At 44.0% G+C, this 27,696-nt stretch overlaps 2 protein-coding genes across 5 annotated transcripts in view; one reads left to right on the top strand and one right to left on the bottom strand.

The window, feature by feature from the left end:
• Window positions 1–27,696, top strand: part of USP42 (ubiquitin specific peptidase 42) — a 73,514-nt gene that overhangs the window by 8,589 nt on the left and 37,229 nt on the right. For 2 of the 4 annotated variants that reach the window (XM_045048145.1, XM_023246644.2), the window contains exons 1-3: window positions 14,987–15,122; window positions 19,492–19,741; window positions 22,264–22,464. In XM_045048145.1, coding sequence (XP_044904080.1) covers window positions 19,501–19,741; window positions 22,264–22,464 — 442 coding nt within the window. In that variant the 5' untranslated portion in view covers window positions 14,987–15,122; window positions 19,492–19,500. Of the gene's footprint in view, window positions 1–14,986; window positions 15,123–16,551; window positions 18,192–19,491; window positions 19,742–22,263; window positions 22,465–27,696 lie in introns of those variants that run through there. The other 2 variants (XM_019820404.3, XM_019820405.3) reach the window with 2 other exon arrangements.
• Window positions 11,856–16,624, bottom strand: LOC111558247 (collagen alpha-1(I) chain-like). Its single transcript, XM_045048274.1, has 4 exons — window positions 16,589–16,624; window positions 14,366–15,386; window positions 12,318–12,433; window positions 11,856–11,917 (listed from the first exon to the last, which is right to left on the bottom strand). The coding sequence occupies exons 1-3, from the start codon at window positions 16,622–16,624 to the stop codon at window positions 12,333–12,335; spliced, it is 1,158 nt and encodes a 385-aa protein (XP_044904209.1). The 3' UTR covers window positions 11,856–11,917; window positions 12,318–12,332.

Below are 27,696 nucleotides of genomic sequence, written 5' to 3'. Positions count from 1 at the left end.
GATGTACTGAGTTTATTCTCACACCAACCAATTCCATGACACTACCTGGGTGTTCCACAATTTAACTCCATTCTGACACTGTCTATCTGGAGATAGCAGGTCCCCAGGTTATTCACAACTTCTGTCCAACTTGGCTACAAATCAGATGTTCTTGTGACCCCCCCCACCACCTTGGATTCAATTATTTTTAGAGCAGATCATAGAACTCAGGGAAACACTTGTACTTACCAGTTTATTGAATGATATAATAAGGGACACAGATGAACAGCCAGATGAAGAAATGCATAGAGTGAACTCTAGAGGATCTTCTGTCCCCATGGAGTTAGGGTGCATCTCCATCCTGGCACTTACATGTGTTCACCAGCCTGGAAGCTCTCCGAGCCCCATACTATTGGGATTTTAGGGAGGCTTCCTCATATGGGCATGATCTATCATTAACTCCACTTTCAGCCCTGTCCCGAGGTTCTAATCATGGCCTGGTTTTTCAGGTGACCAGCTCCCTTTCAGGAGCTATCCAGGAGCCTATCCAGAATCACCTCATTAGAACAAAAGATGCTCCTACTGCTCTTATCAATTAGAAAATTACAAGAGTTTTAGGAACCCTGTGCCATGAATGGGGATGGAAACTAATTTTTTTAAAATTATACAATCAAAATACCACAAACAGAAACTGTCCCTGAGAAAACACAGACTTTAAAGCAGCTGTCTTAAATATGCTCCAAGAGCTAAAGGAAACTACCACACACACACACACACACACACACACACACACACACACACACACAGCTGAAGAAAACCAAGAGGGTGATGTCTTAATAAATATGGAATATCAATAAAGAGACAGACATTATAAAGTGGAAGAAAATAGGGATTTTAGAGATTAAAAGTACAATAGCTGAAATGAAAAATTTGCAGAAGGGGTCAGCAGATTTGAGCAGATGGAAGAATCAGCAAATGTGAAAATTGGTCTGGCAAAGTGCTCCTATCTGAGAAACAGAAAGAGACAACAATGAACAAAAAAGGAACAGAGAAACACCCTGTGGAACACTGTGAAGCAGACTAACATATACATCATGGGAGTCCCAGAAGGAGAGAAGAGAGAGGAAAGGTGCAGGAAGAATATTTGAAGAAAAAATTATTGAAAACTTAGCAAATCTGAAAAAAAGACAGTAATCTACATATTTAAGAAACTCAGTGAACTCAAGTAGAATAAACACAGATTGGTATACACCAAGACACAGGATAATCAAACAAGGATGAAAAGAATTTTGAAAACAGGGAGAGAAGCAACTTGTAACATACAAAGGATCTTTAGCAATATTAACAATAGATTTTTCATCAGAAGCCGTGGAGGCCAGCAGGCAGTGGAGTGACATATTTAAAGTACTGAAAAAAGAAAACTGTCAACGAAGAATTCTATACCTAGGAAAACTATCCTTCAAGAATGAAGGAGAAATTAAGACATTCCCAAAGAAACAAAAGCTGAAGGAGTTTGTTACTAGTAGACCTTCTTTACAAGAAATACTAAAGGAGGGGAGCCTGGCTAACTCAGTTGGTGAAGCATGTGACTCTTGATCTCAGTGTTGTAAGTTTGAGTCCCATGTTGGGTATAGAGGTTACTTAAAAATAATTTTAAAATCTTTAAAAAAAAGAAATGCTGAGTCACCTGGGTGGCTCAGTTGGTTAAGCAATCCAACTTCAACTCAGGTCAAGATCTCATGGTTCATGAGTTCGAGTCTCACACTGGGCCTTGTGCTGACAGCTCAGAGCATGGAGCCTGCTTCAGATTCTGTGTCTCCCTCTCACTCTGCTCCTCCTCTGCTCACACTTTGTCTCTCTGTCTCTCAAAAATAAATAAACATTAAAAAAAAAATAAATGCTAAAGGGAGTGCTACAGACCAAAATGAAAGGATACTAGATAGTAACCTGAAGCCTATACAAAGAAATAAACAACACTAGTAAAGATGACTACATAGGTAAATATAGAAGCCACTATTATTGTTATTTTGGTTTGTGACTCCTCCATTTTCCTGTTTATTTAAAAGACAGATGCATAAAACAATATTTATAAATCTATGTTAATATGAAAACTATGTATAAAGAGGAATCAGTGACAGTAGGCCTGTAAAGGGTCAGGGATGGCAATATATAAGAACAAATGTGTACTTTAAAACTAAGCTGGTATTAATTCAAACTAAGGTGTTATAAGTTTAAGATTTTCATTGTAGTCCTCCAAGTAACCACTAAGAGCACAAGTAAACAAATATATAGATAGAAAAAGAAATGAGAAAGGAATCAAAGCAGAACATTACAATCAGTTAAACACAAAAGAAGGCAGGAATGGAGAAATTGAAGAACAACAAAGATACGGGATTCAGAAAACACATAAAAAATGGCAGAAATAAGTTCTTCCTTACTCTAAATGTAATGGGTTTGGGGTGCATGAGTGACTCAGTCAGTTGAAGATCCGACTTTTGATTTCAGCTTAAATCATAATTCCAGGTCAATGCCCTCAGTGTGGAGCTTGCTTGAGATTCTCTCCTTAGCTCCATCTATACCTCCCTTGCTCTCTCTCTCTTTCAAATAAATAAATAAATAAATAAATAAATAAATAAATAAATGCAATGGGTTAAGCTCTCCGATTAAAAGGCAGAGATTGGCAGAAGGTATTTAAAAAACAACAACAGGGGAGCCTGGGTTGGTCAGTCAATTAAGCGTCCAACTTTGGCTCAGGCCATGATCCTACAGTTTGGGGTTCAAGCCCTGTGTCAGGCTTGGTGCTGACAGGTCAGAGCCTGGAGCCTCCTTCAGATCCTGTGTCTCCCTCTCCCTATCTGCCCCTCCCCTGCTCATGCTCTGTCTCTCTCTCTCAAAAATAAATAATAAAACATTAAATTTTTTTTTTTATTTTTTATTTTTTTTTTAATTTTTTTTAACTTTTTTTTTTATTTTGGAGACAGGGAGAGACAGAGCATGAACAGGGGAGGGTCAGAGAGAGGGAAATACAGAATCTGAAACAGGCTCCAGGCTCTGAGCTGTCAGCACAGAGCCTGACGCGGGGCTCGAACTCACGGACCGCAAGATCATGACCCGAGCCGAAGTCTGTCACTTAACCGACTGAGCCACCCAGGCGCCCCTAAAAAATTTTTTTAAACAAAACAACAAACAACAAAACTCCACCCTCTACCTTTTAAATTTTCAAAAAATGAAAAAGATATTCTATGCTAATAATAGCCAAGGAGCTGGAGTGGTTATATTAATATCGCGTAAAGTAGACTTTAAGTCAAAATTGTTACAAGAGACAAAGAGGGGTATTATATATTGATAAAAGGATGAATTCATTGAGAAGCTATAAGAATTATATACATACCTCATAGAGCCCCCAAATATATGAAGAAAAAGTTGACAGAATTGAATGGAGAAATAGTTCAACAATAATAGTTTGGAGACTTAAATACCTCACTTTTAATAATGAATAAAGTAACTAAACAAGATCAGCAGAAAAATAAAGGAAGTGAACAAAACTATAAGTCAGCATTCTCCAGGACAGACTGTATGTTTTTTGTTTTTTGTTTTTGTTTTTGTTTTTTTTCAGAAAGCATGAGCAAGTGAGGGGCAGAGGGAAAGGGAGAGAGAATCTCAAGCAGGCTCCACACTGAGCGGAACCCTACACGAGGGGCTCAGTCTCACAACTGTGAGGCTACAACCTGAACTAAAATTAAAAGTTGGACACTCAACCAACTGAGCCACCCAGGCACCCCAGGGCAGACTATATGTTAAGTCACAATAAATTTAACAGAACTGGAATCACACAAAATATCTTCTCTGACCACAATAGAATGAAACAAGAAATCTGGAAGGAAAACTAGAGCATTCACCAAATATATAAGTTAAACAATACATTTCTTTTAAATATATTTTTAAGTTCATTTATTATCATTTTTTAAAACTAATCTCTACACCCAACATGGGGCTCGAACTTACGACTGCAAGATAAAGAGTTGCATGCTCTTCCTACTGAGCCAGCCAGGTGCCCTTTTTAAAAAATATATTTTTGGGGCGCCTGGGTGGCGCAGTCGGTTAAGCGTCCGACTTCAGCCAGGTCACGATCTCGCGGTCCGTGAGTTCGAGCCCCGCGTCGGGCTCTGGGCTGATGGCTCGGAGCCTGGAGCCTGTTTCCGATTCTGTGTCTCCCTCTCTCTCTGCCCCTCCCCCGTTCATGCTCTGTCTCTCTCTGTCCCAAAAATAAATAAACGTTGAAAAAAAAATTTAAAAAACACAAATAACCCAATTTAAAAATTGACAAATGGCTTGAATTGACATTTCTTCAAAGGTGATATGCAATGGCTCATGAGCCTGTGAAAAGATGCTCGACATCATTAGGGAAATACAAAACCACAACGAGATGCCACTTCACGCCCACTAGGAAAAGCATAAAGAAAATAACACGTGTTGGCAAGGATGCAAAGAAATCAGAGCCCTCAAACGCTGCAGGTGGGAATATAAACTGGTGCAGTCACTGTGGAAAATGGCGTAATGGTTCCTCAATAAGTTAAACACAGATCTGGCCACATGACCCAGAGATTCCACTCCTAGGTACACACACACCCAAAAGAATTGAAAAAAGGTGTTCAAACTAAAACTTGTACACAAGGGTCCTAGCTGCTCTGTTCATGACGCCCAAAAGGCAGGAAGAGCCCAAATGTCTATCAACAGAAGAACGGATGAATAAAATGTGTTGTGTCCGTATAATGGAATATGATGCAGTCATAAAAGGGAATGAAATACTGATATATTCCACAGTGTGCACAGACCTGGAAAACATGCTACGTGAAAGAAGCCAGATGTAAGAGATGAAGATATAACAGAAGCCAGATACAATGGTTGCCAGGGGCTGGTGTATGGAGAAAACAGGGAGTGACTGCTTAATGTGCAGGAGGTTTCCACTTTAGGGTAGTGAAAAAAAAAATCCTGGAACTAGTAAGTGTTGATGGTTGCATAACATTGTGAATGTACCTAATGTCACTAAATTGCACACTTTAAAATGGTCAAAATGAGGGGCGCGTGGCTGGCTCGATCGGTGGAGTGTGCCACTCTTGACCTTGGGGTTGTGAGTTTGAGGTCCATGTTGGGTAGAGAGAGATTGCTTCAAAATAAAAAATCTTTAAAATGGTCCAAATAAGAGGTTTTACGTTGTATTTTACCACACTTTAAAAAAAAGCAATGAAGTAAAAATTCCTGGGTACGCTCTATAAATATGATGATAGTCTCCAATGGAGCCATCTCTAAGGAGTTTCTGTTAAGTTATTGAATATCATGGAAACTCGAGATATAGTGCTTAAAGAGTTTTGGGGTTTCTTATATATGGAGAGTTCCGCGGCTTGCTTTTATCGCTGGATAATGTGCCTTATGGAACTTCTGCCCACTAGGTGATGTAGAATAGTTTCTTTTTTAAACTGATGATTAGTATTCCACAGACCTTTACTATCCACTAGGCCAGTCACTGCCAACCTGAAATGTGGCTCATACCACATGTTAAGATGATAATATTTGGAGTGTTTTGGATTAAATCAAATATATTTTTAAAATTAATCTCACTTAAAAAAACACCCTTTTTAAATGTGACTACTAGAAAATTTAGAAATACATATGTGGCTCACTTTATATTTTATTGGATAGCATTAGTCCCGACTGCTAATTCAGAGCCCACAAGAGTAGGCTGAAGACCAGAAAAAAAATCCATGATCCCAGGCAGAGTCGGTCTGTGTTGTATTTCATGTATTTGCCAGGCCTCTCCTCCCTGATGTCCACATTTTGTAATTGTTACCAGATTTCTCCCTTCCCTTCATCTGAGCTGTATGTATTTCATGGTCTTAGACGTTCTCTCACTTAAGTTGTTTCTTGCAGTATGTTTTTTTTTTAATGTTTATTTATTGATTTTGAGAGAGAGAGAGAGAGAGAGCGAGCACGTGCACATGAGTCAGGGAGGGGCAGAGACAGAGGGAGAGAATCCCAAGCTGATGCGGGGCTCAATCTCACAAACCGTGAGATCATGACCTGAGCCAAGTTCAAGAGTTGAATGCTTAGAGGTACCTGGGTGGCTCAGTCCGTTGAGCCTCTGACTCCAGATCAGGTTCGAGCCCCATGTCAGGCTCTGTGCTGACGGCTCGGAGCCTGGAGCCTGCTTGGGATTCTGTGTCTCCCCCTCTCTCTGCCCCTCCCCCGCTCGCACTCTGTCTTTCTCTGTCTCTCAAAAATGAATACATGTTAAAGATTTTAAATTAGTTAAAATTAAATAAAATTTGAATCTAGTTCCTCCTCAGGCATACCATGCCACGTTTCAAGTAGTCCACGACTGCAGGTGACCAGTGGCCACTCTGTTAGCACAGGATTTTATCATCATTACAGAGAGTTCTCCAGGACAGAGTCGGCTTGGAGCTTTAAGAATGTGGATTCTGGGGCGCCTGGGTGGCTCAGTCGGTTAAGCGGCCGACTTGGGCTCAGGTCATGATCTCGCGGTCTGTGAGTTCTAGCCCCGCGTTGGGCTCTGTGCTGACAGCCCAGAGCCCACAGCCTGCTTCATATTCTGTGTCTCCCTCTCTCTGACCCTCCCCTGTTCGTGCTCTGTCTCTCCCTGTCTCAAAAATAAATAAACGTTAAAAAAATAATAAAAAAAAAAGAATGTGGATTCTTCCATTTATTAGCTTGTATGACCTTGAACCAGTTAACCTGTCTTTGCCTCACTTAACTCACCCATAAAATGGAAATGCTTATAATACCTACCTCATGGGGTAGTTGCAAGGATTGAATAAATCAGCATGTGTAAATCTTTAGAAGTAATGTCTGGCACATAATAACCTCTGGTTAATGGTTAACAACTAGTAGTATTGTCTTTTGTAAACTCTGTGGAGACTTGAGTCTGTCGTCAGACATTGATTGTCATTCTTCCGAACAGAGAAACTTTTGGCCTTCTTCCTGGGGCATCTTTTGCCAAGTTCAGCCGTATGGTGAGAAATTTTTCTGAGAGTTCTGACAAAGTTTCCTTCAAATACTCACCAGGGTGAGTTAGAATTAGGATTAGAAAAATAAGAAACACGGGGCACCTGGGTGACTCAGTAGGTTAAGCGTCCGACTCTTGATTTCGACTCAGGTCATGATCTCACTGTCATGAGATTGAGCCCTGCGTCGGGCTCCACGCCCTTTCCTTGCCTTTCGTCTCTCGACTCGCTCTTCCCATCTCTGTCTCTGAGTCTCTCTGCTCTGAATTGCCCCCACTAATTTCACCTTGCACGTTGCCACTCAATCTGCAGGGCTCAGTCTCGGTGGGCTGCAGGAAAGCCCACTCTGAACTTCCTTTCCTACTGATCTGCCCCCCCAATCCTATTATTCCCCCCCCCCATTTCCTTCCTGCAGTTTTGGGACTTGTTGCTGACAGCTGCTTTATATAAACACCCTAAAGTTCACTGAGGGCAGGGACTAACACATCATTTCTCTCCCTGACTTCCAGAGTAGATGCTAGGTGGGTATTTGCTGCATGAGTGCAAGTGTGAACTGTTTCAAGAGATAGGAGCTATATAAGTTAAGTTTGGGGTTTATTAATGAATGGCTTGATTGCACAGATGCATATTGAAACATCTTAGTAAGTGCCATGGGAGTCCTTTTAGGACTAACTGCATTGCATTTGTAAATTGATCTTAATCTTGGGGCGCCTGGGTGGCTCAGTCGGTTAAGCATCCGACTTCAGCTCAGGTCATGATCTCACGGTTTGTGGGTTTGAGCCCCTTTTTGGGCTCTGTGCTGACAGCTTGAAGCCTGCTTCAGATTCTGTGTCTCCCTCTCACTACGCCCATCCCCCAGTCACACTCTCTCTCAAAAATAAATAAACATTAAAAAATTAAAAAAATAAATTTATTTTGATCTTCATACTATAGGTATCTTATTGAGTTCTGGAAAGAATTCTTTGGGATCAGTCATGTTGTACTTATAGTCTTTAAAAACTGAAGTACACTCAGAAAATCTTTTCATTCGGCAAATCTTTCTTTAGGACCCTTGATCATAAGTTTTAGGCCCTGCACATTTTTCAAGTTTATTATTTATTCCTTAGCATTTTAAAGCCTTAGCCTAACCCTAACCCCATGATTATGTTTGTTATTTTTCTAATTAGATATTGCTAGTATATAGATTCCGGCTGGCTTTTTTACTGTGGTAAAACGGTACACAAAATTTATCAGGGTGCCTGGGTGGCTCAGTCGGTTAAGCACCCGACTCTGGATTTCAGCCAGGCTTGTGGAAATGAGTCACACTAAGCCCGCGGAGCCGCGTGTGGAGCCTGCCTGGGATTCTCATTCTCACTCTCTCTCTGCCCCTCCTTCCCCCCCCCCCCAAATAAATAATAAATAAACAAAAAATGTTCATCATTGTAACCATTTTCAAGTGTACAATTCCATGGCATTAAGTAAATTCACATTCAATTGATTTTTTTTATATTCATGTTTTAATCAGCCACTTTTCTGAAAACTCTTCAGGGGGCTCACATATTTTCTTTTTTTCAAGTTGCGGTATACAAATGAAGATACGTCTTCTCCATTCTGATTGAAATATCTTGTGGGTTTTTTTTGGGTGGGGCGCAAACTTCCAGGACTGTGTTTAATCATTGTTTAGGATAACATGCATTCATGTTCATGAATTGGACAGGTGTTTATTTCCATTGTGAATCTAGGAAGTGAGATTTTTCCTTATAGCCTCAACCAGCCAGTTAGACCTGATTAGACCACTCAGTTTCTCCTTTGAAACCCCTGGTCTGCTGAATCAAGTTACACATTGAACCTTCTCCTTGCTATCAACTGTATTATCAGTGTTCATTTGTGCACATTTCCAAGGTCAACAGAGTTCTTAAATTTTTTTTTTTACATTTATTTAGAGATAGAGAGAGAGAGTTGGGGAGAGGGAGAGGCGGGGGGGGGGGGGTGACACAGAATCCAAAGCAGGCTCCAGGCTCTGAGCTGTCAGCACAGAGCCCGATGCAGGGCTCAAACCCATGAACTGTGAGATCATGACCTGATCCGAAGTGGGATGCTCAACTGACTGAGCCACCCAGGCGCCCCTAAGGGCAACAGATCTAAGGGGGGACAGACTTTGCTCCCAAATAGTATTTGCTCCTCAAATCCTGGCATCCTTTTCCTATCCCTTTTTTGCCTGTAAAAAGTTCTATTCAACCCTCAAGGACCCATTTTCAGTGTCACCACCTTCATAAAATTTTTCCTGAATGTCATCTACTGGGAGGGTTATTCCCAATGCCTCTAAACTTTACCTTCTTAACTTAGAGCATTGTCACAATGTGGAGTAACTAATTATGTATAACTCTGTATTCTAAACAGAATGGCCTCCGGAAAGTAGATACAGTATCTCCAGTGCATGGTTTATTCTGGGTTCTAAATTAATATTTTGGCAATACATAAAGGAGTGACTTGGGATCTATTAACCTCAAAATAAACCTGGTCTAAGATTTGTTGAGTCATAGTCTCAGATTTCCTTCATAGGAGACTGTGGTCCTCAGAAAGTCAAATGTATCTTTTCTTGAAAACTTTTGGGCTTTAATGTCTTATGTTGGGTTGGGGGGAGGGGGTGTTAATTATCCATTAGGATAAAGTCGGCTTTGATAAGTTAAACAAGCCTTTCATTTCACGAGAGTCCAAAGCAAGACCAAAGAACTCAACTAATAAATAAAAGCTGGAGCCGGAATTTATATCTAGTCTGTCTGTCCCCAAACGGCACTCTGTGATGACTGTATCTCAGCCCAGGCTGCAGGGACAAGTCTATTGATGGTGTCATCTGAGCACTCTTTCTTTTCTTCTTTTTGTGTCAAAATACTGTAGGTACTTCTTTTGAATGTGCTTTATGACTACTCCATTTTTTTCATGTTTATCTTATTTCCTCTTTGTTCATAGTGATGGTGAGTAAAAGCCGTAAGAGGTAAAGGGCCTGGTTTTGTTTGTTCCGAGGGGTGTAGGGCAAAGATTGAGAGATTCTAAGTTCTCCATTCTATTGTGGGTGTGGAGTTCCCAGGGACAGGGCGGCCTGGGTGGTGGAATTAAGTTGGTGCTAGATGAGTCCTTGATAGTTACACTCGCAGTGGTCGATTGTCATCCTCCCTGACTCATCCAGTTTTTTTCAGGGGCCAGACTGGTGAGTTAAATGGGCATGTGACAAAGACCAATAGCCCTGCAGCCTTTATATCCATAAGGTACAGCACTAATATTCTCGGCCATTCCCTGAAGAGTTATTCTTTTGGCCAGAGAGGGCAAAGAGAGGGTGAAGGCTTCCACCTTGCTTTTTCTGCTAGACTGGCTCATACTCTACAGGTCAAAGAACCAATGTGAGGGTTCTGTCAACCTGGAAGTATGACCACTCGGATGTTAAGTTTGGAAACTTGGGAAATGACCTCTGGGGCCCACAGATCCAATGTGTGTCTTGTCCCCACATGTTACTACTCTCTTAGCAAAAAAGGAGCTTTGGGGGTGCTTTGGGTTCCCATCTGTCCTCATTGTCTCTCTAAACCAACAGCTTAGAAATATCCAGGTATTCCTCTCTCCTAGTGTATGGTTACCCAGTTAAATGGCCAATTAATCCTTTAAACCCAATTAAATCCTTCTTTGGTGAAGGATTTGGAGAATCACTATTGCATACACTTCTATGGATCTGGCTTCTCTTTTATCAAATGGTGATTTTGACTTTCCACTGGGAAAGTCAGGTGACCTCAGCCTTCTGCACATCCAGATTTTACATATATGTATCCTTTGATTGTAGGTAGTATGTCTTTGTTGACTGCCCATCTACCTTGCCCCATGATCTGTTAGCCTCCTCCGTGGATCCCTGCGAGTCAGATGCTCGTATCTGCCACTCTGATCCTGCTGCCCACTCATGCCCACCTCGATTCTGAGGGGTAAGTGCTGCCATTCAGCCTCTGTCATTCTAGGATCCTATCCCTCCTCTGGCCTACAGATGATAGCCACCACTGAGTTTCTTCAAGCTGACGGTGCCCCCACCCCCTTGGCCTTGTTAAGCCAAGTGCCCCCCCAGGCCTTTTCAGCTCGTAGGATAGTCAGTTGGTAGTATCCACTCTCCGATGTGCATTGATAGGCCACTCCCTCGGCCTATTGAGCCCTTCTTCCACTATCTTCCACGGAACTCTTGGTGTGTCATGACTTAGTGTGGCTCACTTCTTTTTGCCAAGTACTATGCATACAGTGTATCAGTACTGGCCACTGGAGGCCCTTGACAAAGTGTTAGATCAGTATTGTGGGAGGGTGCCTCTATATCCCTTATTACCACTCCCCTCCTCTTGATCGAGCCCCTTGAGATCCATTTACAGGATTACTTACGGTCCTGCTGGTATATATCAGCCAGGCCCTGGCTACTTCAATGTATCATTCCTCTCCTCCCTAGGTAGGCCTAACATTTATCCAATCGGGCCATACTGAGACCTAACCTTAGTGACGGTCTGGTGGCCATGGGGCCTGTGGGCAGATCCTAAAGAAAGCACTGTATTGTAGAGTACTTGTCTCATTTGAGGCTTCTGCCTCGTCTTTAGTTTGGGGGGCTGGGCTGGGCCGCTTCTGAAAGCCCAAAGGGTTCAGAGCAATCTGAAGTTCATTGTGGTTAACTTACCGTCCCTAGTCTTGGTGTTCTACCTCTTCTTTATCTGAGCCCTGACTTTGGTGTTGGAGACCGACCATGGCTGAGAAGTCAATCACTTCTTTCTTTTTTTTAATTTTAAAGTTTCAATTATTTATTTTGAGAGAGACAGAGACTGTGTGAGTGGGGAAGGGGCAGAGAGAGAGAGAACCCAAGCAGGCTCCATGATGCTTGTGCAGAACCGGAAGCAGGGCTCAAACTTACGAAACCGAGAAATCACGACCTGAACCAAAATCAAGATTCGGACGCTTAACCAACTGAGCCACCCAGGCGCCCCTTCGAGTCCATCACTTTAAAGTTCTGCTTCTTCTAAGTGGACCCCTGGGCCCGGTCCTCAGGACTGCCTGTCCTCTGACTGCAGATGATGGCTGCGACAAGGCATTAAACCATCTCTCTGGCTTTTATGCTTTGCTTTATACTGATGACTAACTGCCCAGGACCTGCCATGCTCCTTCTTTAAAGGACCAGTCATCGAATTTCACGGTTCTTTCAATGACTATTTTCCCCACGTTCCCAAACACCAGGGAGATTGAATAGGCCAGCCTATGCCCTTCTATCCACCTCCCATCCCATCTTCCCCTGGGTGGGATTTTTATACAGCTTCATGGCGACCAGTGTCTCACCTGTCGCCTGGAATCTTATCCTTGGACTCTGCTTCCTGGGACCTTTCCTGGTACCTGCCGTCTTAAGCCAGGCTTGAAGCAGAATTCAGATGCACGTACCATATGAAGGGTGTGCCCTGGAGGGAAAGGGAAGGAAGACGGCAGGGAAGGAGTCAAGCAGGGATGTAGTGGAAGACGAACTTCTTTCTGATCCGACTGGACCTCCGGAGCCTGCGCTGCACCGCTAGTTGGGTCACAACTTGAGGCAAGGCCTTTCAGGACCTGTTTGTCAGTAGGCCACCGGTGTCGGCTGCAAGGTGGGGGGGGGGGGGTGGTGGTGGGAGGCAGAGTCAGCTTCCCCATGAGGCAGCTCCCCCTTCAGCCAGGAACAGCTGGTGAGAGGAGGGGCAGCTGTGACTTATTAGCAGCTGACACTCAGCAGCTGGGAGGGTAAGGGGTGCATCAGCGGATCTGATAAAGGGGATCTGGTGGGGCATTTACAGCACCCGCTATAGGCTCCCTAAGTGTCTGGAGGTTCTCGCAAAATCTAATGTATCACTGGGACACTTTCTGTTCTTTATCTGAATTGGGAGGTGGGGCATTTGGGGTGAGTTTGCCTCCAGCATAAAGGCAGATTTGATAAAGGCAACAGGCTAAGTAATCTCTGTAGGTCACACAGTTTGTCAGCACTGAGGCAAAGTGAAATCTCCAGATAGCGCTCACTTTGTGGAAGAAAACAAGTTTCTGGGGCAGTTTGGCTTATTATCTCAGTTAAAGACCAGCTCATGGACTTCCTAATATCCCTTGCAACCTCTCCACTTACGTTGTCAGTCTGTTATAATAATCGGGACTCAAACTCTTTGGAGGAAAAAGCCCTCTGCTTTCAAGGCACAGAGGAGGGTGGAGAGGGGTCAGTAACCCCGCCCACAAGAGCCTGTCTGGTAGAGAACGCTAAGCGGTGGTGTTGTAAAAAGCCCCCTTTCCTATCTAAGTTGCTCAGGTACTGTATTAAGAGGAGGGCTGTGGGGCAGCTCGTCAACGGAATGCAAAACGGAAAATGAAATTAGAAGGCAAACGTCTCCCGTGACTTCCAAGGGTAGCAGTTTGAACTACCGCAAGACTTAGGTGAATATTAAGGATCTGGCTCTTTAATTCCTTCTCCTTCTGTATTTAATCATCTGAAAGTCATTTGGGGAAGGCAAGTAAATTACTGCGTCCATGCCTATGGCCCTCCTGCTCTTGCAGACCTCTTATTAGTGTTGAAAGGGCCACGAAGGTGAAATTCCATAACCATCCTCCATCAGGAAGTTGCGGTGTTAATCCCAAAAGTGGGCACTGAATTTTGGAGGTTTGGAATTCACCTTTCCCCTTTTTGTGTCCTCAAACGACTTCAGTGTGCTGTTCCAAGCACACAGGTGATACTGTAATCACACAAGTGATTTCTTTCCGTAACAATAGTGAATTAAGCGCCCCCATAAAAATATGTGTGGTCTGTAGGGGGAGCAGTAAGATTCTGATGGGGGTTCAAGCAGGGCTTCTAGAAGCAGATGTAGGAATAGGGTGTTTGTAGGAAGATGTCTCTTCGGGCTGGGACACACACAAGAGGAAAGGCCACCGGGGCTTCAGTGTCAGGTGAAGGAGTTTAGACTGTTCTGTGGGTCGAGAAGAGGCAGAAGCAACGTCTGACCTGGGTTTTTGCAAGACCAAGGATGATCACGGAGGTCACAGAAAAATAACGGTTGAAAAGAGAGTAAAGACTAGGAGGGGAGCAGAAAGGAGACTGAGGGAATGGGCGTGGCGAGGAGGTAGCCTCCGGGAGGGTCCGGGTCACAGTCCCAGGGTAGGTGGGGCGGGTGGGGCCTGGTGTTAGGGGTTAGTTAGGCCTTGGGAAGGACTCAGGTTAGTGTAGGAGTGCCTGGTCCTTAAAGCAGAGAAGGTCCTCCCAGGACCATCAGGGAGGAGCGGGGACGCGAAGGAGAGGCGCGCTGCAGCGCTGAATTAATTAGTTCTCGCCGTGGAGACATCCAGTAAGTGGTGGGGAGTATGGATCCGGCACTGGGGAGCAAGACCTGGTCTAGTTGCCCCAAGGAGTGTGCAGTGCTTGGATGAGGCGCAGTCCAGACGGGCTGGGCAGGGGCCTGGCCTTTTCCGGAGCCAGGTTTCAAACTCTCCCCTCCCGGTCACGCAGTTTATGAAGTCTGCGAGCTGGCGCCCGGCTGGCTCCGGCGTCCTTAAATGCTGGGTCGCTAGGCCGAGGGACGGGTGCCGCAGGGGTAGCGGCGCGGCGCGCGCGAGAGGCTCTCCCCGAGCCACGTCCGTTTGGGGGGCGCCCAGGTCCGCCGCGTCCCCGCTTAGGCCGGACGGGCCCAGGCGCAGCCAGAGCCTGGCTCGGGCCCGCGGCCGCCGCGCGCCGCTCGATCCGCTCCCGCCGATGGCTCGGGGGGAAGGACCGCCCTGGCCCGCGCCGCGCGGCTTGGCTCGGCCAATCAGCGCGCCCCTTCCGCGGCGCCCCGGCGCTCCAGTGACGCGCGCGCCAGCCTGCGCCCGCGGCGCTTTGACGACGGCCCCTCCCGCGCTTGCCCGGCCCGTTAGCTGCGCGCCGCGCCTCTTGTGCGACGGCCCCTGGGCGGCGGCGCGTGCGGGCGCGGCCCTGGCGCGCCCCCTGGCGGCCCGGCGGGGCGCTGCGGGCGCGGCGCTGACCCGGAGGCGGCGGCGGCGGTGCCCGGATGGAGGCACGTCATTGTCCCCCGCCGGGCGGCTGGGCTGTGTGCGGCGGCGGCGGCGGCGGCGGCCGAGGGGGATGGAGCGAGAGCCGAGCCGGGTCAGGTAAGCTCCCGCCTCCTTCCCGCCCGCCGCTGGCCGGCGTGGGGCCCGCCGAGCGCCCCGCTCGCCTCGGCCGCAGCTGGCCCGGCCGCCCCTGAGCCGGCGCGGCCCGCCGGGGACTGGCGCGGCCCCTCGCCCGCCGCCCCCTCCGCAGCCGCGGGCCGCCCGGGACCCCGCGGCGCCGGTGGCAGCGCCGCTTGTGCCGGCCGGGCCAGGCCGCTGGGGAGGGGGCGGCGGCCGGGGCGGTCGGGCGCCGGGAGAGCCGGGCTGCGCGGGGAGGCCAGACCCCCCTGGTTGCTATGGACACTGCCCTCCCGCCCCCACCCGGCCCCAGCCCGCCCCCTCGGCCCGTGGGCCGGGCCGGGCGGGCGGCTCCGGGGCGGCCTGGCCCGCACGGGTCCGCCCGCGGTGGGCGTGTGCCGGCCGCCGGCCGCGGAGCCCGGCGTCCCCGGCCCGCCCGCCGCCCCCCGCGTGGCTGCCACCTCCCGCCCCCGAGCGGCCCTCGGAGCCCCGGGCTCGCCTCCCCACCCCCACTCCACCCCCCAGAGACAGACAAACTTTCCCACCCCGGCGCCCCTTCGCGGCACGCCGGTCGCCCCTCGCGGGGCCGTCCACCTGGCTCCGCCACCGAGTGTCCGAGTTCCCCACGCCGGCCGCCGGGGCGGAGCGGGCACCCTCGGGGGAGGCGGAGGGGGGGGGCGGAGAGGAGGGGCCGGCCGGCCCCGGCGGCGCGTCCCCAAAAGCGTGTGCGCCTCGGTCCTGTTCTTTATTTTCGGGGCAAGAAGAGCCAGGTTACCTGGAGGGGGTCGCGGGAGAGGGTGATCAGTTTCAGATGTTTGAGATGAAAATTTGACGGGACCGAAGTTTTACAATCTAGGACTTTCACCTTGTTATAATGAATGCAGTAGACATCACTTTTGTTGAATAGCTCTTTTCTGTTCAGGGAGGCCTCAGGGTTTACTTGTTTAATGGGGAAACATGTTGGTTATTTAAAGTGGATACACTCAGGTAACAGTAAAGCTGGTCGAGAAACTGTTTCGTTAACACCTCTTTTTCAAGGTAACAGCAGTATTACAGGTTCTCGTGCATTTTCGTGGAGTCTCCGGGTTTTTTAGTTGTAAATTTTGAACCTATAATTTTACTCTTTTGACTATCACTCATTCAAAGTGCATAGGAGATAGGAATAATCAGTTTTACTGATTTGTTTTTTATTTAAGGTCAGTTTCGCTTTCTTTTCTTATCACTGAATCAAGTCCACAGTGGTTTGTAAGGGTTTAAGGCTAGTCGTTTCATTTACTGAAAAGTAATTGAAATCAAGGCTGTTATCTTTTTAAAGCTTGTGTGTTTTCCTCTTAAGTAGAAATGTTACAAGAACGTGGATTACATTGTTTATGAAGAAGCAGAGTGTATCAGTTTCTTTCTTTCTTGTTTTTTTTTTTTTTTTTTTTTACGTATATTGATATTGTTACCTTTATGTGGAGTGCTACAAGGTTTAAGACAGCCATATGCTTATTTTTAAAAGGAGAAAGAATAATGCATTCTGGTATTTGATAGAAATATCATTTAAGGGACTGAGCATTTAAAAACTTCTGAATAAAAGATTGTAGTTAAAGCAAAGGAAACATTTGTAAAGCCGATTTGTTGTCTCATTCCTCCGGGCACATCCAACCTTGATTCGTGTAGTTGTTTATTTCACACATGGTTTTGTAACTTTTTTGTATATCATCACAAGATGCTGAGAGAAATTTTAACTTTTCTTTGAAGTAGTTGCTTAAAAGTCCTGATAGAACAGTGACTCTTAGAAGCTGTACTGAGAGTAAAGAACACATAACCGTATGAATCTTATGAGTCTTAGGTTGTATACAGTATTGCTTGGCTTCTAGAAGGGTTATCTCTGTAGCAGACATAATTGAGTTTGATACTTGATGGTTTTAGAATAAGTAATCATTGGCTGAATATACAAATGAAGACAAATGGATAGTTTGGGTTTGTTTTCCCCAAATTATAATGGTAAATGGTTATTGATGATTGAGTAGTAGGCTTTCCTTAATTATTTTCATTTAAGACACCCCCCTCCCCCATGGCAATCAGAGCAAGTAAAATGGCTTTATTTGGTCATTTGTTAATGATTGTCCTGAAGGGATGTTTATCCTGGGAAAACCGAGGTTTTTGCTATTAAATGTTATTGTAAATAAGGCTGAATTAACCTTTCCTCAGTACTCTTTTGGCTTTCTTCTTTTTGCTCCTCCTCTTCCTCTTCTTTTGTTTTCTTACTCTTGCCTTCACTGTGTTCCATGGAGGAGACTTTATTTGGATAACACAGCTCAAGCTTTCCTCCTGAATGAAGATCCTGTATCTTAGATTGACTTACAATTCATTTCTGATTTTATTAAGATCTAATCGAACGTCTACTTTTTTATTTCTACATAAGATCCCCAAAATTTCTCAAGGTTGTGCTTTCGGGGCTGGGGGGCTATAATTATGCCGTAATTTTAAATTACAATAGAATTGAGGCTTTTCTTTAAACCTTCTTGGGAGCAGACTGTGCACCACAGCATTTGTTGAGGTGGCACACGTGTGGATGTTTATCATCCTTCAACTTTATTGAATATTTTTAAAAACACGTTTTAAAGGCTATTCCTGCTTCAGAGTAGAAACGAGATATAGTATGTGAATGAGATAGTGTATGCAAGTCACTGAGCACAAACCGGTGCTAAATGCAAACGCTGGTTCCTTCCTATCCTTGGAATTCATTCGTTTGTTGGGCACATGTGTGGAAAGCGTTCTGGGTGCCAGGTCGGGGGTAGAAATGCAAGCATGATGGGGAGCAACGGGTGGAGCCGCCGTGGAGTAAGTCGGGGCGGAAGCGCTACCGCAGAATCCGCACCAGGCTGCCGTGGGGGCCTGCGGGAGGGCTGCTGACCCGGCCTTGGGGGACGGGTGTCGTCAAGGAAGGCGTCCCAGAGGAGATGGATTCTAAGCTGAAAAGTGGAAGTGTTAACCGGCCGGAGGTGGAAGGATGGAGGGGAGTTAGGCGAGGAAGAACTGCGAGGGAGAGCCCAGAGAGAGCAGGTGAGAATGGAAGGTGGGGAGCGTGTGGAGAGGTTCCCGGGTCAGGCAGCGACAAGTCTGGGTGTTAAGATGCTGGGTGGGGGGTGTCGGGCCAGGCCAGGGAGAAAGGGTACTTACGGAGGAGTGGCACACGAGATTGGGTTTCCCTGGGCAGTTTACATTCCTGTAGTCCGTTGACTAGGTCCGTAGAGCTGGAGAGAGCCCTAGCCGGGGATGTTGGGCCGGGTGCCTTGTCCCAGGGACTGACTAGTTTGGGTCAGAGTCGGTCCGTTTTATAGACCCCGTGGAGTCTGTGCAGTCTCTCACAGGTCAGGTCCATTATGAAGTTTAAGTTATGTGTGTTCATGATTAACACAGTGTCCAGCACATAGAAAATGCTTAATTAGTAGTAGCCCCAGGACTGAGAAATAAGATCCAGAAAGAAAACATAATTACTTTTATAATAAGTATTTGTGTTCAAGTTTGATGTCAGTAATGTTTTATGCTATGGGCTTCACTTAAAAAAAGTCGTGTACATACACCAAATAAATGAGCCTACTCAGAAAAAATTTTCAAATGTGAGACTTCTTTTTTTCTTTTAAGTTTATTTATTTTGAGAGAGAGAATGAGTGAGCAAGGGAGGGGCAGAGAGAGAGGAAGACCGAATCCCAAGCACGCTCTGCGCGGTCAGCACAGAACCCCATGCGGGGCTCAGTCTCAGGAACCGAGAGATCATGAGCTGAGCCAAAATCTAGAGTCAGATGCTTAACTCACTGAGCCACCCAGATGCCGTGAGACTTGCTTTTTTTTTTTTTTTTTAAATGTGTTTCAAACAAGTCATTTTGGACTTAAGTTCAAAATTAAAGCTAGATTTTTCTCTTCATGGAGTTGAGATTTTTCCCTGATGAATTCTGTATGAAATTAAAATTGAGTCAAATGGATTGGCACATTTCACATGCTAGTTTTAAGCAATAAGGGAAAAATATGTAGGTTCTCGGTAAATATACAGAATTGGAAATTGAGGTACCTGATTATAAACAGAAACGTGAGACTTTCAGAGGTCTTGGAATAGAATGACAAGATCTAATCAAATATTTCGTTGAAGGGCTTACAATTAAAAAATGCTGACATGTTTAGATGAGCACAGTGCTAACTGTCCCAAGGAAGTGATTTCAGACCTAAAAAATACCGCTGCCTTTATATTACGGTGACTTGTTTGACAGTAATTAAGTGTGGCTAGGATAATTTTCTAAGATCTCATAATAAAGTAGATCCCTTTTCTCACTTTATGAAACAACTGTATGCGTTTCGTCTTTTGCAGAGTTGAACAATGACCATAGTTGACAAAGCTTCTGAATCCTCAGACCCACCAGCCTATCAGAATCAGCCTGGCAGCTCGGAGGCGGCCTCACCGGGAGACATGGATGCAGGTTCTGCCAGCTGGGGGGCCGTGTCTTCGTTAAATGATGTCTCAAACCACACGCTTTCTCTAGGACCAGTACCTGGTGCTGTAGTTTATTCCAGTTCATCTGTACCTGATAAATCAAAGCCGTCACCACAGAAGGATCAAGGTACTACTTTTTGGAGACAGGAACACTCCAAGAAGCTCTTGGATAAATGCTGTCCGTTGGTCGGTAGTTTCAGAGAGGGGTTCCTTTTGCCAAGATAGACTGCCACCCGAGTGCCGGCAGTTACGTTATTTGACAGGCGTCCTTTTCCTGATTCGCTAGGTATCGTGACAGCGCAGATTATATTTAATTATTAAAATATTTGTAGTTTCTTTTGTCATTTTTTGAAGGATAAACTTTATCTTGGTGAGATTTGGGGTGGGCAAGCCTTTGGTTAAGTTGTCAATTAACCATAGTTCCCTAAGTAGATGTCTGTGTTTTAAAATTTAAAGATATTTTTTAAAATGGTTGCATTTTGTCAAATGGCTCTACCCAACCATGGGGTGTTTGTTTGTTTGGTTTTGGTTTTTTGGTTTGTGGGGGTTTTCTGCCAGTTAAAATCATCTGTGGTGATAAAGCTCTTTGAAAGAGAGGAGATAATGTAAATGTTACATTTGTTAAAACTCACCGGGTTAAATGAGACATTGACGCTTTAGTGGGTCCTTCTGAGACTTGTGAATTTGGAGCTTTGAAAGGCAGAGAAAGCAGATTCGGTCCTGCTCAGATAGTCGTTTGGCTTAGAATAATGTGCCTCTTGATGCCGTTTTGCACCCTCATCGTAAATGTGATATTGTGAGGTGATTTGCTGAAGGTGTTTGGGTGGGAGGAAAATGTATGTCACAAAATAAACAGTGTAATTGAATGTTACACATAGAGTTTAGAGACCTTCACCAGCAAGGCTTTCCCACAGAACTTCTTTTCGCGGACTCCAGCTTCCCGTTACTTGCTGGGGCTCCTTTCTCCTCCTCAGGCCTTACCTCCCATCACCCTGCCATGCCCTTTTGGGAGCTCTTCCCCCACTCTCTGGGGACTCCTTTCTTTTTTCCTCGTTTTGCTTTCCATTCCCACTGAGCTGAAGCCTACCTGTGCACCCTCACACTCAATAATTTCTCTTTTAAAATGGAGAATCCTCCACGAAGGCATTTCAGCATCTGGCGGCACCAAGAACATGGCCAACTTCAGAAAAAGTAGTCTTCACGTGGATGATGGGGAACTTTCCTAAATAAGTTGTTTTTTGAGCTTCACCTAAGTTCTTTTGACGTGGTTATCACTAGTAATCTGTTTATTATAAGCCTTGAAAATAGAAAAACAAAAACCTTTTAGACCACGTACAGCGTACTTGTGAATGTCAGTAGTGATGCCCAGCAGCCTAAGTTCAGACCCTGTTTCCTTCCTGGTCAGATGGGGATGACGTCACTACCAGGTCTTAGAATCGAGACTGTTTGACAGCTACTAAGGACTCTGTAAGCGCATTGCTGGTGAAGAGGGCTAGTGGTGGTACTGAGTAGAAGCATCCGCAGCAAATGTTACAGAGGGTGGACTTTGCATTTTGTATGTATAGTGGTGGCAAACTTTTAAGTAGATGTAAAAGTAATTATAGTGGGCTCTCATGTAGTGATCAGTCAGTTTTGACATTTATCAATTCATAGCCAGTTATACCCTCCCCCATTTATTCCCCTCGCCAGCATTATAAAGCAAGCCCAAGACTTCATATTTTATCTATTCATATTTTAGTGTTATACATAAATAATCATTTCCTGAGAATTAAAACATCAGGGCGCCTGGGTGGCTCAGTGGGTTAAGTGTCTGACTTTGGCTCAGGTCACGATCTCATGGTTCGTGTGGTTCGAGCCCCGCCTGGGGCTCTGTGCTGACAGCTCAGAGCCTGGAGCTCCTTCGGATTCTGTGTGTGTGTGTGTGTGTCTCTCTCTCTCTCTCTCTCTCTCTCTCTCTCTCTCTGTTTCTACCCCTCTGCACTCTCTCTCTCAAAAATAAACATTAAATTAAAAAAAAAACCATCTTTATATTAAAAATCCCGTCAACATTAAAATTTCTCTGATTGCCATATACTTTTTTTGTAACAGCTGGCTTGTTGAAATCAACGGACAAGGTCTATACTTTGCATTTGGCAAGTGTCGTTAAGTTTTTTTTAACATCCCATTTTGTCCTTGCAGTTTACTTATTGAAGAAAGCAAATTATTTAGATTTCCCACATTCAAGGATCTTTCACTTATTTATTTTTTAAATGTTTATTTCTTAAAGAGAAAGCACACGTGTGTGTGCAGGAGGGGCGGAGGGAGGGAGGGAGGGAGGGAGAGAGAGAGAGAGAGAGAGAGAGAGAGAGAGAGAGAGTGAGTGAGTCCCAGGCAGGCTCTGTGCTGTCAGCACAAGCACCACACGGGGCTCGATCTCACGAACCAAGAGATCATGACCTGAGTCAACATCAAGAGTCGAATGCTTACCGGATTGAGCCACCCAGGCACCCCTCTAAGATCTGTCTTTTAAAACGTCCCTTTCTTCCCTGTATTTCTGGTTAGCTCGTAGTGACCTAATCCTGATCAGATTCCGTTTGATGTGTTGCTGTTTATTTAGCTTGAGAAGCATGTAAAGCTTTGTTTTTAAATATTTCTTGTTTGTTTTTCTAGCCCTAGGTGATGGCATTGCTCCTCCACAAAAAGTTCTTTTCCCGTCTGAGAAAATTTGTCTTAAGTGGCAACAAACTCACAGAGTTGGAGCCGGGCTCCAGAATTTGGGCAACACCTGTTTTGCCAATGCAGCATTGCAGTGTTTGACTTACACGCCGCCTCTTGCCAATTACATGCTATCACATGAGCACTCCAAGACATGTAAGTGTTCTGGGTCATGTTACTTGTGTGGTGTTGTGGCGTGCTAGCCTACTTCCATTTTTCCTGTGCAGGGAAAGTGAAGACTTAAGCCAAGAGTTCTACGATCACTAGGAAATTGGTTCTCTTAGAAACCATTGAGGAGGACTCTTAAGAACTGTACTCAGGTTGCTTCAAAAGCGTTTTGCACCTAATTTGACCTGTGAAGTTGTTTAAAAAGAAACATATTTTATCAGCATTTGGCATTTCTGAACCCCCTGCTGGCTTTCTACACTTGCTAAAAAATGTGACATAAATGTCTGCCACCGACAGCTCGGGACAAGCAGAGTTCAGAAATGCTGCCTCTCCCGGTTTCCATCCTGTATTGTAAGGCTTGATTCAGTTACAGGCTTATAAGCCTTCGTGGAGAGGAACCTCCTGTTACGGCCCCCAGCCTCCTGGAAATCCAACAGGACTTTCCCTTTGGTATGTGAGCTCAGCTTTCAACCTGAAGGGCAGGAAATCAGTTAAAATCTGTCTTGAATAGGTGACAACCAGCTCAGTGGTTGACTAGTGGAATTCAGAAGTTAGGACATAGCCAGTTTTTGAGGTTTGACCTTGTAAATATATCGTAAACATCCTTCATCCCTTTTAAGGGAAACCTCCCTGTTCTTTGATCTACATTAATACTGAGATTTGTGTGTGTTCAGGTGCCGTTCAGTAATTATCAGGGTGAGAACGCCTTTGGTTTCTTTTCGAATGGTTCTTTAATTAATAGAGAATTTAAACTGGTTCTTTTAAAACTGTTTTCCCCCCAAAGAGCAAAATAACGCCTGTAAAGAATTTGGAAAGTACAGAAAATTTTAAATAAACCAAAGGAAAATCACCTAGAATCTCACTGCCCAGAGGTATTTGGTATGCCAAGGGGTTTTAAGTTACAGAACGAACGTTTTGTTTGCCCTTATTTTCTCCCTTCTGAGTTCATAATTCGTTCCCCACAGACAGCTTTCCCATCACTTTTGCGCTTAATGAAAGTAGGGTGTGGATGAAAACCCAGCACTGGCACCTGGACAGTGAGAGACAGGACCAACACAAAAATTCAGAAGCTCCGGGTGTCCAGAATTGGGTGCCTGTCTTTTATGCTATTGGTAGTTTTCTCTTTCTTTCTGTTTTTCCTTTGTTTAGGTATATCAAGGCATAATTACGTATGTAATTCAGGTACATTTGTTTATTATACGTAATTATATATGTATTTAGGTACATTTACCTTTATTTAGCTTTATTGAGGTGTCATTGATATAAATTGCACATATTTAAAATATATGTTTGATGCATTCTGACGTTTGCATACTCCCATGAAACTATCACCACAATTAACATAATGAATGTATTCATCACCCCCTAAAGTTTCCCAGCCCTCCTTTGAAATCACTCCCTTCCACCCCTTCCTGCCCCGCATCCCCTCCAGCCCAGGCAGCCACTGATATGCTCTCTGTCTACTATAGATTGGTTTGTATTTTTTAGAGTGTCATGTAGTGGAATTATGGAGGCATGTATTCGCCTGGCTCCCTTCAGTTAGTACAGTCATTTCAACATTATTCCATGTTGTCACATGTATCAACAGTATTTACTGTTGAGTAGTATTTCATCGTATGGATGTGCCACATTTTGTCTCTCCACCTGTTGACGGGCGTTGGGGTTGTTTCTTATTTGGGACTGTCACAAATCAAGCTGTGGTGAACGTGTGTAAACAGGTCTTTGGAAAGAGACGTTTTCATTTCTCTTGGGTAAATACGTAGGAGTGGAATGGCTTGGTCCTATGGTATGTATGTACTTAACCTGGACATAAACTTCCAGTCTGTTTCACACAGGGATCATGGCATCTTACATTTCCACTAGCAGTGAATGAAAGTTTGTCCCGTGTGTCGCCTAATATTTGGCACGGTCATTCTTTCCAACATCAGCCGCGCTAATAGGCATAGCAAGTACTACCTTACCGTGATCTTAATTTGCACTTCCCTTATGACTAATGACGTTGAACATCTTTCCATACAGCTAATTGCCATCTGTATACTTTTCTGGCTGAAGCTTTTGCTTGATTTAAAATTGGGTGGTTTTCTTGTTGTTGGGTTTTGAGAGCTTTTTATATGGTCTGTGTACAAGTCCTTTATGAGATATGTAGTTTGCAGACTGTCTTGCAGTGGGGGGGAGAATGTTCTCTTCACACTGTCCTTTGAAGAATTCCACATCTCTACTTTTTCTTTTCATCAGTCGTGTTTTAAGTGTTCTATTAAGTCTTTGCCTCACCAGTGGTCACAAAGGTTTTCTCTGTATTCTTTTACAAATTTGATAGTTTGAGCTTTTATACTGGTCAGTGATCCATTTTGAGTTAATTTCTGTTTGTGGTGTGGAGAATGGATTGAAGGTCCTGGTTTTCAGTATGGATATCCTGTTGTCCCTGTACTCTTTGTTCAAGAGATAGTTCTGTCTTCACTGAATTGTCTTTGCTTCTTTGTGAAAAATCAATTGACCATATTCATACGGATCTATTTCTGGACTCTGTTCTGTTACACTGATCCACTGTTCTATCTCAACACCACCACAGTGTCTGGATTGCTAGATGTTTAATAGTTTTAAAATCAGGTAAGTCTTCCAACTTTGTTCTCCTTTTTCAAAGTTGTTTTAGCCATTTTTTGGTCTCTGGCATTTCCAAATGTATTTTGGACTCAGTTGGTCAATTTCTACAAAAGAGCTTCCTGGGATTTTGATTGGTATTGTGTTGAATCTGTGAATTAACTTGGGGTGAACTGACATCTATACAGCGTTGTTTTCTGCCCCCGAACAAGGTATATGCCTCCGTTTACTTAGCTTTTCTTTAATGTTTTTAGCAGTGGCACTTAGTTCTCAGTGTACAAGTACAATGTGCACATCCCTTGTCAGATTTGTCCCTAAGTATTGTGTATTTTTGGAAGCTGTTATAAATGGTAATATTTTTTGAATTTCGATTTCTGATTGTTTGTTCCTAGAATATAAAAATGCCAGTGACTTTTGGATATTGATCTTAGGTCTTGCGACTGTGGTAAATTTATTAATTCTAGTAAGTGTGTGTGTGTGTGTGTGTGTGTGTGTGTGTGTGTGTGTTTTAAAGGTTTCTTGAGATTCTATGTAGAGACGATCGTGTGATCTACGAATAAGGACAATTTTATTTCTGCATGTCCAGTCTGCTTGCTGTTTCTTGCTGTGGTGCCCTGGCCAGCACCTCCTTTACAGTGTTGAATGGATGTGGTGGACGTAGATGTCTCCTGCTTCACTTTAGGGGGAAGGCGTTTTATTTTAGTCTCTGGCTTTTACGTATGCTGTTAGCTGTAGAGTCTTATCATGCTGAGGCTGAGTGTTGTACTTGAATGTTAAGCCAAATTTGCATTCCCGAGATGAGCCCAACTTGGTCATGATGTCTTATGATTTCCATGTATCATTGGATTTGCTACACATTTTTTAACTTTTGTGTTCATGATGAATATTAATCTATAGTTTCTTATGCTTTTGTCTGACTTTGGCATCAGGGTAATGGTGGCATTACGAAATATGTTGGGATTATTTTCTTCTGTTTCCTAGAAGAATTTGTGTAGAATCGGGGTTATTTGTTACATGTTTGGGCCTTGGAGTTTTCTCACGGGTAGGTTTTTAACTGCATATTTAAGGTCTTTAATAGATAGAGGCCTCTTCAGGTTATCTTTTTTTTTCATCAGGGAGCTTTGATTAGTTTGTGTCTCTCAAGGAATTTGTCTTGTTGAATGTGTCGGCATAAACTTGTTCATAATGTTCTGTTATCCTTTCTTAATTTTTTTAGGATCTATAGTGATTTTCTTTCTCTTATTCCTGATGTGCATGACTCCCCTCCTTTTTTCCTGATCAATCTGACTAGAGTTTTAGTCATCTTATTATTGATCTTCTCAGAAAACCAGCTCTTGGTTTCATTGTTATTTTGTTTTCTGTATCATTGATGTTCATTACTATTTTTATTATTCCTTTTCTCTTGCCCACTCTGGATTTAATGCGCTCAATTCTAGTTTCTTAAAGGGGAAGCTTAGGTCATTTAATTTGAGATCTTTTCCAGTCTTTTGAGTGCTATAAATTTCCCTTTAAGTACTGCTTTAGTTGTATCCCAGACATTTCAGTATTTCACGTATTCACATTTATTCCAGTCAACATACTTTCTAATTGCCCTTGTGGTTATTTAGAGGTGTGTTGTTGAGTTGCCAAATGTTTGAGGATTTTCCAGAAATTGTCCTGTTACTGATAGCTAATTTAATTCTGTTGTGGTCAGAGTATACTTTTTATTGTTTGAATCCTTTTAAACTTGAGGTTTGTTTTATGTGCCAGAGCGTGGTCTAGCTTGGTGACTGCCCCACATCACTTAATAATTATTATTTACTTAATAAGGATGTGTAGTGTCTGTGTTGTCTTGTTTCTATAAATGCTGATTATGGTCAGTTATTTGATAATGTTGTTGAAGCTGTCTTCTATGTCCTTACTGCTTTTCTACTCATGCTATCACATTTTGAGAGAGGTCTATTGAAATGAAATACATTTGTGAATTTGGTTTTTTCCCCTGTTTTATTAATTTTGCCTTATGGAGCTCTTTGGAGCTCTGTCACTCACCTAAGATTATTATGACCTCTTGGTGAAGTGACTTATTTATAATTTATGAAATTACCCTCTTTATCCCAAATAATATGCTTTGTTCTGAAATCTACTTTGATGTAAATAGAGCCTCTCCAGTTTTTTTATGATTGATGTTTGCATGGTATATCTTTTTCCATGTTTTTACATTTAACCTACTTGCGTTTATACTTAAAGTGGATTTCTTGTATAAATAACCTATCAGGTAATTTTTTTCTTACAGTCTCCATGTTTTATTTTGGGGTATAAGCCATTGGTATTTAATGAGATTATTAATACGGGTGGGTTTATTTTACCATCTTGTCATTTGTTTTCTATTAGTTCCATTTATTCCTTGTCCTCTTTTTCATCTTTTTCTGCCTTCTTTTGGAATGAGTAATTTTATGATTTTTAAAAAATTCTTTTTAATGTTTTACTTATTTTTGAGAGAGAGAGAGGGAACAGAGGAGGGGCCGAGGGAGAGGGCAACACAGAATCTGAAGCAGGCTCCAGGCTCTGAGCTGTCAGCACAGAGCCTGATGCGGGGCTTGAACTCATGAGCCACGAGATCATGCCCTGAGCCGAAGTCCGACG

Source organism: Felis catus, chromosome E3, assembly GCF_018350175.1.
Source record: "Felis catus isolate Fca126 chromosome E3, F.catus_Fca126_mat1.0, whole genome shotgun sequence".
Classification (NCBI taxonomy): Eukaryota; Metazoa; Chordata; class Mammalia; order Carnivora; family Felidae; genus Felis; species Felis catus.
This window is presented reverse-complemented; position numbering and strand designations above follow the sequence as displayed.